We start from the raw sequence: 18,147 nt of genomic DNA, 5'->3' as shown, positions 1-18,147 counted from the left end.
TTGGCCTTTAGCGTTTCTTTCATTTTTATAATGAACTAGAGTTTTATATATATAGATTTATCATTCTAAAATTTCAATTTTATGTCTTGTAAAGTAACTGGCAGTTTGTGAATGGCATTACACAAAACATTTTTAATTTTTATTTATCGTTCGCAAAGTGGCAATCACAGTATCTTCAAATGGTTCCACGTTTTTTGAAATCAGTCTTGACAGACAATCTGCATGGTCTAATTTCTTCAATGGTGTATACTCCATCTTGAAATCATAGTTTAATAATATTGTAGCCCAGCATTGTAACCTATTAGCAGAATAGGTAGGAATTCCATTTACTGACCCAAATTTCAATAACAGTCGGTAATCAATCTGTAGCTGAAAACTTCTGTGCAAAAATCTGTGAAATTAATGGAAGGTCATCTGTGGTAGGTCAAGGCAGGGGACTTGTGATCACCCATCAATGTCACCATCAATGTCAACACATAATAATAATAATAATAATAATAATAGCATCGAGAATCCAGGTTCGAAATTTCCCCAAAACATCTGATGAAGGCTGGAGGGTATATAAGCCAAAACGTGTTAACAACAAACATGATGAGGGCAAATATCCGTCAAATGTAAATAATGTATATGATTTAATGTTGTACAGTAGTTTTATCCTTGTTAATTCTGAGTTCAAATATTACCCTCTTCTCTCAGAGCTTAATACACTAAATACCTGTCATCATTATAATTATAATAAATTCTGAAAGAAAGAAGGAAAGAAAGAAAGGTGAGATATAAAGGATTAAAGGCAGAAATAAAATTTGTTTCTTCTTACCACACAAGCAGATGAGGCTTTATCCATAAAGGGCATTAAATTTTCCAGAAATGCTATCAGAAATATAACCCCCAATGATTGGCAGCACATAACTCATACCTGCAATTAAATAATGAATTAATTAGAGGCATACCTAAGCAATATAAAATGAAATATAAGTGCTTGATAAAATGAAATGTAAGTGTCCAATCATATTTAACTGTAAGTTTCTGTTTTGCAACCATACTCCTCCTGGAACCGACTATGGTTTCCCATGCAGACTCCCTGTTGGGTCACTGAAGCAAATGCCAGTGGAGTGCCAGTCAGCACCATTTACAGTTGGAACTACAATGCTTTCTGATCATCTATGAACCTTTAACTTTTACTCTTGATCAAGGAAAACATACTTGCCACACACCATCACTGCAGTGCATCTTGCAATGATCAAAGATCTTCGCCTCTTATGTCAGAATGTGTGTGTTTTTCCTATTTGTTTTTCTTACTGGTAACAGCTTGTCAAACATTGATTTTCTTTTTCAAGCAACCATTAGTTCTGCAGGCAACTTGCTGGAACAAATGTTTGGGTTTGATGTTATTCTATAAACCCTCAATTGTGTCAATGCTGCATCATTGACCAGCTCGTTTCTTGATTTCTTTAATGCTCTATTAAATGTATCTACAAACTGTTCTGCTTGCATGTTTGATCTTGTGGGATATGGCTGAGTAGAGATGTGATCAATTGTGTACATTTTGCAAAAACTTTAAAACTCATACGCTGTAAACTGCATACCGTAATCAGATACTTTGGTGTCGGGACACTATATCTTGCAAAGAGTACATGAAGAAGTTCCATTGTTACTGTAGAGGTTGGTTTCCTACATCTAAATATTTCTGGTTACTTAGTATAACTATCTACCACAATCAGGTAATATGCACCATTTAGTGGTCCAGAAAAATCTATATGAAGCCTGATCCATGAACTGTCGGTTTTAGGCCACGGTTGAAATTTTACCAGTGGTGACTTGGCTGCAAGTGCACAAAATCGGCAGGATTTCACTGACTCTTCAATGTCACAGTCCATTGTAAGCCAAAATACGTAACTTCTCTTTAGTGATTTCATTCTTGAAATCTCTGGGTACCCATATGAAATTCTTTTAATAAACACTTTTGTAGTGTGGCTAACATTATGACTCTTTGTGAATATATCAACACATTGTCACACAGTGAGAAATGGTTTGCATTTGTGTTGCACATATTTTAATTTGCTTTGGCCTTTAGCGTTTCTTTCATTTTTATAATGAACTAGAGTTTTATATATATAGATTTATCATTCTAAAATTTCAATTTTATGTCTTGTAAAGTAACTGGCAGTTTGTGAATGGCATTACACAAAACACTTTTAATTTTTATTTATCGTTCGCAAAGTGGCAATCACAGTATCTTCAAATGGTTCCACGTTTTTTGAAATCAGTCTTGACAGACAATCTGCATGGTCTAATTTCTTCAATGGTGTATACTCCATCTTGAAATCATAGTTTAATAATATTGTAGCCCAGCATTGTAACCTATTAGCAGAATAGGTAGGAATTCCATTTACTGACCCAAATTTCAATAACAGTCGGTAATCAATCTGTAGCTGAAAACTTCTGTGCAAAAATCTGTGAAATTAATGGAAGGTCATCTGTGGTAGGTCAAGGCAGGGGACTTGTGATCACCCATCAATGTCACCATCAATGTCAACACATAATAATAATAATAATAATAATAATAATATAATAATAATAATAATAATAATACTGCCCTGATGTGGTACCAGGCAGTGGCTCTCATGGCTTCTGATCTTAACTGATTGGAAGTGTTATCATGTACATCACTTTGTTTTGGTATAAAAGATGTGCTACAACAAATATTCTGCTCAATACCACAGATTTGCTTGTCAGTTGTTTGACCTTAAGCAGTTGTTCCTTAGTGGTTGATGATATGTGCATCTCTGATCACAAGCAAAAATAGTGGGGGAGCATCATAGCCATGCATTGAGAGGAATTCTTTGGGGTTTGGATAATTCACTTTTGGAAACATGGGTATTTCATTCAACATCCCTAAACAACCCTTATTCAGAGACATTTTGAGTGGGTGGGATTCGTAACCTGAAGAAAATTCTAATGGAGCCCCACCTGCAAGGTCATGAGCTGTTTATCTTGATATGAGATCACTATGTTATGCACACATGGCTGTGATGCATATGCCTGGTGTACTCTTATCAGATAGGCAGTCATGATGGGTACACTGGGCTTCATATATGTTACTGCAGTGTCACTTTAACGGCATGCACTGCTTTCTCACTCAATATTAACAATAATAAGGCCAAATATAGCAACTTTTAGGAAAGACAAACAAGAGTGCCTAATAATCGACGTGGCAGTGCCAGGTGATCATGAAAGAAAGAAAAAAGATTGATAAATATGAAGACCTGAGAATTGAGATGTACTAAGATGTGACAGCTACAAGAGTCAAACATAAAGGTTGTCATTATCAGCAGAGCATTGGTTCAATACCACCCAATCTGAAGAAACAAATGGAAACTTTATGAATACTCTACAATCTAGGTGTATTGCAAAAATCAACATTACTTGAAACTGCATGCATATTATATAAAGTACTGTCTGTCTGAGGTCCTTGTGACTTGACAGACAGTACAAACCCCCGGTAGACATAATATCTTCAATCAACATCATGATATTTGATACTGTGTGCAATGTCTATGATGATGATGATGATGATAATGATAATGATAATGATAATGATAATGATAATGATAATAATAATAATAATAATAATAATAATAATAATAATAATCTGAAAACAGAAACAATTCCTATCATAGTAGGTGCATTAGGCATGATAAAAAAATATTCAGACAAATACATAACATAAACACCAGGACTTACAAACACATATATCATACAGAAAATTGCACTACTAGGCACTGCACACATCCTACGCAGAGCACTTTCCATACAATAACCATCAGAGCATCACAACAAATCACAGCACATACCCAAGGCACACAGAGCTGCGCTCGGTAGTGAAGTGAAAGCACGCTATAAAAAATAAAACTACTGAATAATAATAACAACAACAACAACAACAACAACAACAACAACAACAACAACAATAATAATAATAATAATAATAATAATAATAATAATAATAATAATAAATATCTACTTCAGAAGGAAGGAAAACTGATCCAGATAGCGGCAAAACACGAGCAAAACAAAAAACTGTTCTCAGTATTTAAGGAAGCTGACAAATACAAACAAGAAATCATACCACCTAATAAACATGAAGAAGAAGAAGAAGAAGATGAAGAAACAACAAAAGCTATAAAAAAAATGAAATCCAAACTAAAAATAGAACAGCAACGAACCATGATAAAACGATGGCAAGAAAAGCCCCTTCATGGTAAATACTGGACTAAACTAAACGCAAAAGAAATAGACAAAGAAAAATCCCAGCAATGGTTGAGAAGCTCAGGACTCAAAGCAGAAACAGAGGGATTTTTAATTGCAGCACAAGACCAAAGCCTCCCCACCAGAAATTACCAAAAACATGTAATGAAAAGAAATATTACAAGTAACTGCAGAATATGTGGAGATGGACAAGAAACAATAAATCATATTATCTCTAGCTGCCCAGTCCTGGCTAAGAAGGAATATATTCACAGACACGACAGAGTTGGAACTTACATACATTGGAAGCTATGCCAACATTATGGAATAACAACAGAAAAAAGATGGTATAGGCACACACCAGAAAAGGTCACAGAAAACGAGAAAGCAACCATACTCTGGGATATGCCGATACACACAGAGAGAAATTAAGGCCAACAGACCAGATATAGTTGTCAGAGACCATGAAGAAAAAAATGCTTTCTAATTGATGTATCAGTACCGGCAGATGACAACGTGTCTCTAAAAGAAATGGAGAAACTCTCAAAATACAAAGACCTGGAAATAGAGGTAACTAGAATGTGGAATCTGAAAACAGAAACAATTCCTATCATAGTAGGTGCATTAGGCATGATAAAAAAATATTCAGACAAATACATAACAAAAACACCAGGACTTACAAACACATATAACATACAGAAAATTGCACTACTAGGCACTGCACACATCCTACGCAGAACACTTTCCATACAATAACCATCAGAGCATCACAACAAATCACAGCACATACCCAAGGCACACAGAGCTGCGCTCGGTAGTGAAGTGAAAGCACGCTATAAAAATAAAAATAAAACTACTGAATAATAATAATAATAATAATAATAATAATAATAATAATAATAATAATAATAATAATAATAATAATAATAAGAGAACTCAGTGAGTGCAAACCTCCACCAAAGTAATTACCAATGTCCTCTCATTGATTATCTGGAGATGATTTTTAAAATGAGAATATCTGAAATAAACTCGACTGCTCTCATAAATAAGAATACTAAAAATGAACCTGACTGCTCTCAAAAATTAAGTAAAAAAAAACGGAAAAATAATCCAGAATCCTTGTCTGGTACCTGATTGATCCCAATGGTAGTTATGGAATGTGAAGATGGTTGTGAGGGCCATGTTGGTAATACTGTGTGTGTGTTGTCTGCAGTGGAAATAGGAACAGTTTTCACTATGAAGGTCTTTTTTAGTCTATCCACTGATGTAGTGTCTTTACAACCATTAAGGTCTATAGTGAAAAATTTATCCGTACGTGAAAGAAACAGAAAGGACCTGCATACAGTGCTGTTAACGGAGATTTAACAACAAACCTTCCTTCAAGGCAGAGCTAGAAATGCAATTGTCAAGTAGGTAAGAGGTTTTAAACAGGAGTGATACATTTAAAATTGGTAAAACTAAAAATTGTCAAGGATAAATTAAATTTATTATAGTTACTGAATATGTTAGTGATATAATGTTCTCGTATGGCACAACAATGCACTATAATAACAACAATCGACTATAATAACTGTTATAATTTAATTATCATAGTCTGATCTAATAATAATAATTATTATTATATCAGACTATGGATAATTAAATTATAACAGTCATTATAGTCCATTGTTGTTACTATAGTGCATTGTGCCATTTAAGACATAATATTTTACAAACAATACACAATGCTTCAAGCAAACTACAATACTCTCCTATGAAAGAAAGCAAACAATGCTGGATCATAGATATAGCATGCCCAGCTGACAACAAGGTATGCAATAAGGAAGAAAGAAATGTCGATAGATATGACAGGTTAGCTTGGGAGGTTAAGCAATTGTGGTCACTGAAAAAGATGGTAGTAGTACCAATAATTGTTGGAGCCCTGGGAACAGTGAGTAAAAATCTTGAGAAGTACATGGAACAAATAGGAGCTGCAATATGGGTAGAGTACTTGCAGTAAAACAGCACTGCTTCGAACAGATCAAATACTCCGTATGGTGTTCGAAAAATAAGGGGTTACCTTAGTTCACTGGTAGTGAACAGCTGGCACTGTAGTACATTTCCAGTATTAGAAGCTGTGCAAAGACAATAAATAATAATAATAGTGCCTAATATGCATAGTCAAGAATGAAGATGGGAAAATAGATATATACAATTCTCTTAATTACAAAATAACTCAGCTATGGAAAATGAAGATGATGAAGATAGTGCCAATTATTGTTGGGTCTTTGGGAACAGTATCAGGAGGTATCAAGAAGAATAACAAGGAAATTGGAAGAAAGTGCCCAGTAGAACTGTTGCAAAATGTTTGCCTCCTTGGCATAGCCAAAATAATCAGGAAAGCATAAGATAGTTGAAAAGAACAGATAGCATGTTACTGTAGGCTGCAGGCAGCATGCCCACTACACATGCAATACTTCAGGAGTTCCAACAAAACCTGAGTTAAAAAGAATAATTTTGAATTACTGTAGCAGTTATATATATAAGTCATTATAATTTTTTTTAACTGGAAGCTAAATAAATTAATAACACATATATATACCATATTTTAACATGTATAAGGAAACCTCGTGTATAAGGAACCCCCTAATTTTGGGGGCTTAAAATTTGGAAAAAAGGTTTTGTAAAAGGCTAGGTAAATTTTGATAAGTGCACCTTTACTTATCAGGTAATGTGTTTCATTTTTGTGTGGGGAGAGAGAGAGCGAGAGAGAGATGAGAGACTATGGATATAATAAGAAAGAAAGGGCCTTCTATGAAAGAGAGGGAAGACATAAATGAAATTAAAAATATCTTAAATGATATTAATGAGATGTTTCTCATTCTCTCTCACACACACACACACAAACAAGTACATTTCTACTCTAGGCACAAGGCCCAAAATTTTTGGGGGAGGTGGCTAGTTGATTAGATCGACCCCAGTATGCAATTGGTACTTAATTTATTTATGAATTACAGGACATCACTGTAATTCATTCAGCAAAGAAAAAAAAATTCCAATGATTCCAGGATTTCCAACTAAAAATAAGGGGATTGCAGCACATTAGGAAGTCAGAGTACTTGATTCCATGCAAAAAATCTGAAGTTTTTTCTTTTGTTTTCTTAGTGAAACTTATCAAAATTTACCATGTATACCCTTAAGAAGAATATTAATAAATTATTTTCACAAGTTAACATGTTTTATCAAAGATATTTTTTATTAATCATAGAAACCATTATATTCCTCATTACTCTCATCATAATGACATACAACCACTGGTAGTTCATTATCATCAGAATCACCCTCATTGTAAATTGCATCATTTTCCGTACCATCCATGTTGTTCCTTATGCCACACTTTTTAAAGGCCTTTACAATCACTTCTTTCTTCACACCATTCCATAAATTATTCACCCAGCTGGAAACTTCACTGATTGTTGGCTTCCTAACTTTCCCTGTTGGTGTTAGGTTGGAGTCACCCCCTTGCAACCACTTACACCATTCATTTCTCATCAGTTCCTTGAATGGTTTGTTGATACTGATGTCCAGAGGTTGAAGTTGGCTTGTCAGACCACTAGGAATAACTGCCAATTGGTTTCCCGATTTTTTTGCCAACTTTTTTGTTTCATCAGTTATATGTGCCCTGAATGCATTATGTTGAATTGATAACTGTTGTTATATTCTAGGATGTCTAACAAATCATAAATTCCCTTGGTGTATGATAATCAAATGAATAATAACATCATCTGTTATTATTATTCATTTGATTATGTATGTATATATATATATATATGCCAAAACCACCTGACTGGCCCTCGTGCCACTACACTCTTGGAGTGGTTGACATTAGGAAGGGAATCCAGTTGTTGAAACCTTGCCAGATGAGATTGAGCTTGGTGCAGACTTCTGGCTCACCAGTCCTCAGTTAAACTGTCCAACCCATGACAGCATGGAAAGCAAACGTTAAATGACGATGATATATATATATATATATATATATATATATATATATACATATATATATATATATACACACATATATATATATACATATAATATCATCATCATCATCGTTTAACGTCCGTTTTCCATGCTAACATGGGTTGGATGGTTTGACTGGGGACTGGCAAGCCAGGAGGCCACACCAGGCTCCAATCTGAGCTGGCAAGGTTTCTACAGCTGGATGTCCTTCCTAATGCCAAATTCCTCTATGTACATAATATCGAGGTCTCTTTCATTTACTATTACTATTTATATATATATATATATATATATATATATATAGGTGCAGGCATGGATGTGTGGTAAGTAGCTTGCTTACCAACCACATATTTTTGGGTTCAGTCCTACTGCATGGCACCTTGGACAAGTGTCTTCTACTTTAGCCTCAGGCCGACCAAAGCCTTGTGAGTGGATTTGGTAGAGGGAAACTGAAAGAAGCCCATTGTATATATGTGTGTGTGTGTGTGTGTAAATGTTTGTGTGTCTGTGTTTGACCGCCACCATCGCTTGACAACCAATGTTGGTGTGTTTACATCCCCATTACATTAGTGGTTCGGCAAAAGAGACTGATAGAATAAGTACTAGGTGTACAAAGAATAAGTCCTGCAGTCAATTTGTTTGACTAAAGGCAGTGCTGCAGCATGGCCACAGTCATATGAATGAAACAAGTAAAGGAATAAAATAATATATATATATATATATATATATGTAGAGAGAGAGAGAGAGAGAGAGAGAGAGAAAACAAAGTTATTTTATTACACACAGGAAGAAGTATAGGAAAAAATAGGAGTTGAAAACATACTGAGAATAGTTAAAATATTTTTATTATTAATATATTTAAAGCTTGAACTGGTTTTGCAGTTTACACTGACTTTCAAGAAGGTCAAATAGAAAGACATGGCTTCTGTCGCAGCTATCTTGCTTCTGATTTGTGTTTGAAATTTGTCCTGTTCTTATAGGGAGTTCATAGCTCAAATTAGTATATGTTTTGAATAGGAGTTGATTGGTAGAGGATAGTGACATGACTGCTCTAAGAAATTTTTGTAGGTTCCCTGCTACATCTGCGTGTTAGTATCAAGTGACAATGTTTGGTGTCATAGGCTAAGGTTGTCTGTACATGCTCAAACAATCAATGCACTGAATATTTCTATTATTGAAAACAAATGCACTGAATGTTTTCTGTCAATTGTTTGTAGAAAATGAACACATGATTAAGTTAATAACCTTTAGTATATTTCCCACTATATCCATGCGTTAGTGTCACATGACAGTATATTTTATGCCTAAAAAAAAAGTTAAGATGGTTGAGTGAGCGTGTTTAGTTATAATCAAGGCACTCCAAATTTAATCTGTCTGCTGAGAGAGTTATTATGACCTATGGTTGGTAAATATCAAATAGGCCATTCCAGTTGTGTATACAGAGAAAACCAGCTCTATTAATATTTAGCACCTAGGAGCTGATGAAAAGTACGCGTTATGTTGAATTGGTAACTGTTGTTATATTCTAGGGTGTCTGACAAGTCATAAATCCCCTTGGTGTATTATAATCAAATGAATAATAACACACATATATATATGCCAGAACTGCCTGACTGGCCCTCATGCTGGTGGCACATAAAAGCACCCACTACACTCTCAGAGTGGTTGACATTAGGAAGGGCATCCAGCTGTTGAAACTTTGCCAGATGAGATTGAGCCTGGTGCAACCTTCTGGCTCACCAGTCCTCAATCAAACCATCCAACCCATGCCAGCATGGAAAGTGGACGTTAAACCACAATGATATATATATATATGTATGTATATATATATATATATATATATATATATATATATATATATATATTATATATATATAATATATATATATATATGTATGTATGTATATATGTATATATATATATATATATATATATATATATATATATATCATCATCGTTGTCGTCGTCATTAACATCCGTTTTCCATGCTGGCATGGGTTGAATGGTTTAACTGGGGACTCACAAGCTAGGAAGCCACACCAGGCTCCAATCTGATCTGGCATGATTTCTACAGCTGGATGTCCTTCCTAATGCCAACCACACCAAGTGTAGTGGGTGCATTTTATGTGTCACTGGCACAGAAGCCAGTCAGGTGGCACTGATATCAGTCATAACTACAATTTCCATTTTGATTTCGATTTGATTGAAATTCTGATTGTCATTTTGATTTTGATTTTTGATTTTACTTGACTGAATAGGTCTCCTGATGCACAGTGTGTCACCTAATGATTCAAAGGTACTTTTTAAATGGGCTGGTTATGTGACACTGGTATAGGCTACTGCTGTGATTTCACTTTACCTGCTGGATCTTCTCAATCACAGCATATCTCCAGAGGTCTCCAGTCTCTTATCATTGCCTTTGTGAGGCCCAACTTTAGATGGTCGTGCCTCACCACCTCATTCCATGTCTTCCTGGGTCTCCATCTTCCACGGGTTCCTTCAACTGTTAGGGAGTGACACTTCTTCACACAGCTCTCCTCATCCATAGACAGTACATGACCATACCAGTGCAGTCATCTCTCTTGCACACCACATCTGATGCTTCTTATGTCCACACTCTGTTGTGTGCACACATTAACATTTCACATCCAGCAGATCATACTAGCTTCATTTCTTTCAAGCCTACGTATGGTTATTTCTTTCTTTCTAACTGCACCTGATTTAGAACATAAAGAAATAAATAGTATTTGTATGTTGCCTAAAAAAGTTTAATTGACTATATAGTTAATTTAATTTAATCTAATTTTAATCTAATTTAGGTAACACAACTTAAATCAAATAAGTTACTAATACTTCATAATTCTATTATAAAGTTAAATAAGTAATGCTACTCCCTTAAAAGTAGTATAAGAAATTTCACTATGATAAGCAATTCTCTCACACCTTGTAATTGACCTCTAAGTATAGACCTACAGTCTGTCATTGTATAAACAGTAACAATAATAAATAAAATAATTAAATGACCTCCTTTCTAGTATTGCACTTAATTCTCTTAATGTATTTTCCTCTAGTGATAGCCTTTGACCCCTTGATCCCTTCCCTTGTTCTCTTTAGATTCTTATATCCGCTTTAGCTCCATTGGATTGGCAATTAGCAGCTGTATACTGGTCAAAAGTAATGTTCTCCTTTATAAATCTTGGATTCCTGCAAATTCTAAGCCAGACTGTCTGTCCCCACAGAAAGAGACCTCTCTGCATAGGTGGGTACCTGCAACCCCTTCCCTCTCAGTTATCCTAGAATGCTCTATGTGGGCAGTTTTTCTATGCTCCACAAAATTCCTTCAGCCATTATAATTCTAACATAGCAGTTTTGTGAAATGAACAGAGGTGTGACAAGTATCTTATCATATATCAGGAAATTATACCCACCTTATTATGGATTAATCATGGATGGATTCATCGTCTGTGAGTATGAAATATCTCCTCATATCTCCGGTAATTGCACCTACATTATGGATGGATTCACCTTCTCTGTGAAGCTAACAAGCTTTTTTAAAGCCTGTTATAAGACTGTGCATCATCATTAGAGAACTTTGGAAGTCTGCTTACAATCTAAATTTGCTTTTTATAAAACTATCTCCGATACTTCATGAGTGTAGCCTCACCCACTAGGATGCTTGGAGAACTCATGTGTTTTGGCTGATGAGTACGGGACACTTGTATTTGCTGCAATATTTGCAGCTTTTAATAAAGCTTGTCTTCGTATGAAACAATTGTACAGAAATACTAATCCATTCTTGTTGCTTTTTTCTCGTATATATATATACATATATATATATATATATATATATATTATATATATATATATATATATATACGTATGTATGTATGTATGTATGTATGTATGTATGTATGTATGTATGTATGTATGTTTGTATGTACCTATATATATATATATATCTATATATAAAAGTCAATGTCATTATGTGTGTTCATGTGTTACTTATAGACTCGAAAACTACTGGACCAATCCTAATGAAATTTGGAACACAAAATCCAAGCCTAGGAAGAAGGCTAATGCTGTATGTTTCATAAGGGTGGGTATAATGCAGTATGTTTGATTTGAATTTGAGTAGTCTCACCAAATGTAACAGCAACAAATGCTGTTTTTTTCTGTTTTTTTTTTTGTTTTTTTATCATTGGCTTCATTAAACCTTCACTTGTAACAGCTATACAATTAAATCATTTCTTTTTGAATATCACTTGAAAGTGATATTTGTTTTCTATATCACTTCAAAGCTGAGAAAATGTGTTCTTATACTGACTAACTAACAGACATGGCAAACAGAAAAATTTGTTCAGAATGGGTCATCTCATCATTCACTCAGACTATTCATAATACTTTCAATCAAAATAACGATGACATTCCTTGCTGCCCACTTCGGTTTTGATTATCAGCTTAAACTTTGGCTTCTCTTTTCCAAGAATGATAATATTCTTCTTATCTGTTTCAAAGTCAGGGAAAATAGAGAGAAAACTGAACTAACTGACTCTTTTACCATCCTGGAGGTCATTGAAAGCGTGAGAAATTCTTCTATTTTACTTTTTTACATAACCTTTCTTAAATAACTTTAAATATTTAAAATTAAATTTTAAAGCATTGGCATGAATGAAAAGATGAAATCTTTACTTTTTAATCACACACACATACTCACACACACACACACAACACACACACACACACACACACACACACACAACACACACACACACACCACACACACCACCTTTCTTTCTCTTGACTACTTTATACTAAGAAATGAAGGAACGCAAAAATAAAAGTAAATATAACTACAATGAATCTAGTGAAAATTACCATTAATCAATTATATATTAAACAAAAATTATCTATCATGGTAAAATAGTAAGGCATGCATTGCATATATCATATATATATATATATATATATATATATATATATCAATGAAATTCCTACTAAGTCTGATTTTCACGTTTTATTATTTGCAATTTTTACAATTTTATCATCTGTTCTATAAAATCCATTCTGTGTGTGTGTGTGTGTGTGTCTTCTAGGATCTCGGGCATCCTTCACTTGATTGCGCTCAAATTTGATGTGTAGATACCGACAGTATCAGGACGTGTATAAGTCTTGAAAAACTTACAAAAATCGATTCCAGGTGAGAATGCGATCGATAAAGCCGTGGCAACATGCATTTGTATGCGCAAGTACATCAACTGTCGTGATCAATACTACAGGTACGTGAGAAAAATACACATGCAGTTTGCGCAAAAAAAGCCCGCTGGCTTGAAATAATGCCACAAAATGGGATGGTCGGACAAGTTGTTTTGAGAAAATTTGGTTTAAATGTTTGACAACTCAGCACCATCCATTGGATGGGGCGGCGTTATGCTCATATTCAAATAAACTAGTACTTTCATGCATTATGCAATCATCAGGTTTATGTAGTGTGTATATATATGTATATATGTATATGTGTGTGTTTGTGTGTATGAATGTCTTAAATATATTTTTTTTAAAGCCAATACGATGCAAGTTACAAAAAAATTATTAACACAGGTTGGTGGTTATTACTGTTATCTGGTATTTCAAAATATTTCAGAGTGAGGAAATTTATAGTGCAAAGGTGTTAATGGCTGATTTCTTTGCTCTATAGTGTGCATGTATGATTGACAGACTCAAACACGACCCAAGGCATTTGGAAATTTTCTTTCATAACAACTCTTTTAATGTTTAAGAAAGCTAATATAAGAAATTTATACATAAATATATATATATATATATATATATATATATATATATATATATATATATATATATATATATATAAATGAAAGAATGGAGTCGAACGACGATTTAACAAAATTCCTTTATTCTCGACACATGTTTCGAAGACTGCAATTAAGAATATGCAGTCTTCGAAACATGTGTCAAGAATAAAGGAATTTTGTTAAATCGTCGTTCGACTCCATTCTTTCATTTAGCTATAGTAAAAAGACACACAAATTTCCACACGAAAGCACGTGATTTCTGCCCTTGGCATGTAGCTTCAACCATTGCTTTCTGACATAAATTTGCTACCCGGGTATCGGTTAACCGAATTATCCATACTAGGATAATTCATTCAACTACTTAAACATATATATATATATATATATATATATATATATATATATAAGAAATGAAAGAAACATTATATAGTATATCATACATAATATGATATACAAAAAGCAAACACAGCTGTGTGATAAGAACTTTGCTTTCCAACCACATGGTATCCGCATGCATGCACGCACATGCACACACACACACACATGCACATCATCATCATTTAACAGCCATTTTCTCTGTTCGCATAGGCAAGCTGGGTCAACAGTAATTGATGAGCCTGAAAACTGCACCAAACTGCAACCCAGTATTACCCTGGTTGCTATGCTTTTAGAGCAACCACTTCTCTAGTTAATCACATCTCCTAGGTAACAAAAGCTATCAAATACTTCAAGCAAGCTACCTGGGACCTTAAAAGAACCTATCTCCAGTGTCATCATAGTACATCTAGTACATCTATCTCATACGAAGCTCAATTTCATTGTTAGTTTGTCTGTAACTTCAATATACTTTTTTTGTGTCCATAGCTTGCAATGAATACATCATATGCAACTTATACCTACTCATTTTCTGCATATCAATCAAGGGTGTTCGCCAAGGATACCAGGGTCTTGTCTCTTTTCTTACTTATTAAAACTTTCATCTTTGCTATGTTTACCTTAAGATCTCTTAATTCTAGTCTTAACTTTCATACCTGGAATTTCATCTCTAATTCTTCTATTGATTCAGTTATGGTGACTGTGCTAGTTTGTTGTCATCATCATCATCATCATTGTTTAACGTCCGTTCTCCATGCTAGCATGGGTTGGATGGTTCGACCGGGGATCTGGGAAGCCAGACGGCTGCACCAGGCTCCAGTCTGATCTGGCAGTGTTTCTACAGCTGGATGCCCTTCTTAATGCCAACCACTCCGTGAGTGTAGTGGGTGCTTTTATACAAGTGAAAACATTTATAAGAGCTGGTTGGACTTATTTATGGTTGCTGTTACTTAGTAGGACTGTAATCACAAGGTAGAACATCTTGCAAACAGGAAAGATTATCAGAAGAGTTTTGAGCACTAAGGGTATTTCTTCTAAATCTATGGGGTTTGCTTGAATGACGAGTTCTAACTCTTGTCCAATCCAGTTCATGTGGTGGTATCTTTTCGTCTGTAGAATGGTAATTTTTTCTTCTCTGTTCATGAGGATAGCGGCTACCAGCCAGGCCACATCTATTTCGGGTGGTATATCACTGACCCTGACTTTTGAAGTTCTCCTTCCTAAGTAAGTCAGTAGAAAAACTACTTCTTCTGACTTCAATGTCATTGTTGAATGCTCCCTGGCTTTTTCTTCGCTAGGGAAACGCACCTCTACAGTACCGAAGCGACTTTCCCTTGCTTTATAACTTGTTTGTTGCCATATTGGCCTCAAGCATTTCTCTGTTGCTTCCCTCAGCACGAAGTAAATTTTTCTATTTTTCACGTGGTATGTCTTATATATTAGAGTTTTTCTCTCCGTCGTGTTGATTAATTCACTGGGAGGGAGCGACTTCACATTTTCACCTTCCTTTTTGAGTAATCCTTGAAATTTCTTTAAATCATCCTTGTTTATTTCAATGTTTTCACAGGGGCGAGTTGCTGCACTCGCAAAATTAATTCTATTAATTCTTGATTTTTTTCCTGTTGTGTAGAAGCCTCACTAGACATTTTGTCATCTGCCTTTGTAATGAGTGCATAAGTTGCCTCTATATCTTTACCGTTCTCCTCCCTCATATTCCTGTCTATGTCTTGAAACAAAATTTCAAAGTTTTTCTCGGACTCGGAAGAAATTGGTGGCAAATTCATGTTTTTAGCTGCTTCCTCTCTGAAACAAGGGGGAAACAACAGCAAAATTCTGCTGTAACAGCAGAAAAGAAGTGGTCTCGACAACCAAAATGGCAAATTTTCACAATCTTCAGCACAAAAACAATCTTTCACCACGGAGCAAAGAATAACATGACCAATGATGAGAGAGAGAGAGAGAGAGCAAGAGTAAGACAGAGAGGAGATGAAAATGTAAACTAGTTAAACTCACCTGAAAAAATTTGGACAATGTAACTGGATATAGAATTATCATACTTTAGCTTGTTTTTAGCAAACAAGACTAAGTTTGCGGTAATGCTGTAATAGGTGAGTCTTTCACATAATTCCATTATCAAAATACATATCACCGACAGTAATATTATTTTGTTAGACCGATTTTCTTTTTCCTCAGCAAGAGACTCTGCCTTTTCAAGTGGTGTGATTTTGGCAGATTTCTTCATTTTATTTCCCCTATTTCTACACAAACTGATGTACTAAATAAGTTTAACAAAGAACTACAAAAATGGTAAATAAAAAAATATTAAAATTAAAATTCTTTAAAGCATACAATTTAGTTTTACTTTTTAAATTGTCTATTTTGTTAATGTACTATTAGTGTAGTTTCTATTGTTATATATTAATGTTATTGCTAGTGTCATTAATGTATTAATTAGTTAGTGTTGTTGTTATTGTTATCCATTAATGTTGTAATTGTTTTGCATCTTTTCTTTTTGGTGTTTCTGTTTGTTCTTCTTTAGACTTTTTTCCCATTCTTTCTTCTTCCATTTACTTTAGATAATAGTATATAGATAGATAGATAGATAGATAGATAAAACAGGAATGAGGGAAGTACAGAGAAGGAGAAGGTTTACCACTTCATCATCATCATCATTTAATATCTATTGCTGGCATAGGTGAGATGGTTTGACAGAATCTGGTCAGCTGGGGAGCTGCCCATGTTCCATATCTGTTTTGGCATGGTTTCTAAGGCTAGATACCCTTCCTGACACCAACCACTTTGCAGAGTGCACTGGGTGCTTTAACGCAGCTTTTACACAGCACTAGCACAGATGCTTTTACATGAGACCAGCATGGGTGCAAGATTAGGAAAGCTTAGCTGAAGAGGGATGAAGGAGACTTTGGTCTTTTCTAAATTAACTCTAAGGTTCTTTGATTCCAGTCCTTGCTTTCATACCTGAAATTTTTTCTCTAGTTCTGGTAGTCATTCAGCAAAGAGGTGCTCTTAAGGGCAGCCAGTTTTAAATCATTGATATAGCTTGGAGGACCATGATAAATATGGGGGAGGCTAAAAACTGAACACTGGTGGACTCCTACTTATGCTCTAAATTCCTTGCTATATTCATTGGTGACTTTCACCATACTGACAGCATCCCTGTAAATGGCTTTTACAGCTCTCACTAACCTCTTGTCTATCTCTAGCTTCCATATTTCCCACCAGACAAGGGAGTAGGGGACCCTTTCAAAGGCTTTCTCAATGTCAACAAACACCAAATAAAGAGGTTTATCTTTGGCCATGTATTTCTGCAGTTACCTCACCAGGAATATAGCATTGGTGAGGCTTCTACCTGGCACAAATCCAAACTGCATCTCATCTAGAGTAACTCTCTTCCTAATTAATTGAGTAATGAACCTTTCTATTACCTCTATCACCTGGTTCAGCAATTTGATGTCTAACTTGAAATTTATTTACATAGTTTGATACTGAGAAGGTAAAAGTGTCACAGTGCATGGGATTGTAGAGATGCTTGAAAGGAGACGTGTCGATGTACGCTGCATACAAGAGGTAAGATGGAGAGGAGCTTCAGCTAGATTCCTCACAGGCAAGGCACATAGGTACAAAATCTTCTGGCAATGTAACACGGATGGAGTGGGGGGTGTAGGCATACTCCTTGCGGAGAAATGGGTAAATAGAG

At 34.9% G+C, this 18,147-nt stretch overlaps 1 protein-coding gene across 1 annotated transcript; it reads right to left on the bottom strand.

Moving 5' to 3' along the window:
• Positions 1–836: 836 nt before the first annotated feature.
• On the bottom strand, positions 837–16,922 carry LOC118764230 (solute carrier family 15 member 2-like). Its single transcript, XM_036504743.1, has 2 exons — positions 16,446–16,922; positions 837–916 (listed from the first exon to the last, which is right to left on the bottom strand). Exons 1-2 carry the CDS (start codon positions 16,672–16,674, stop codon positions 837–839), a joined length of 309 nt encoding a protein of 102 aa, XP_036360636.1. The 5' UTR covers positions 16,675–16,922.
• Positions 16,923–18,147: the final 1,225 nt, after the last annotated feature.

This window comes from Octopus sinensis, linkage group LG7 (genome assembly GCF_006345805.1).
Source record: "Octopus sinensis linkage group LG7, ASM634580v1, whole genome shotgun sequence".
Lineage (NCBI taxonomy): Eukaryota > Metazoa > Mollusca > Cephalopoda > Octopoda > Octopodidae > Octopus > Octopus sinensis.
This window is presented reverse-complemented; position numbering and strand designations above follow the sequence as displayed.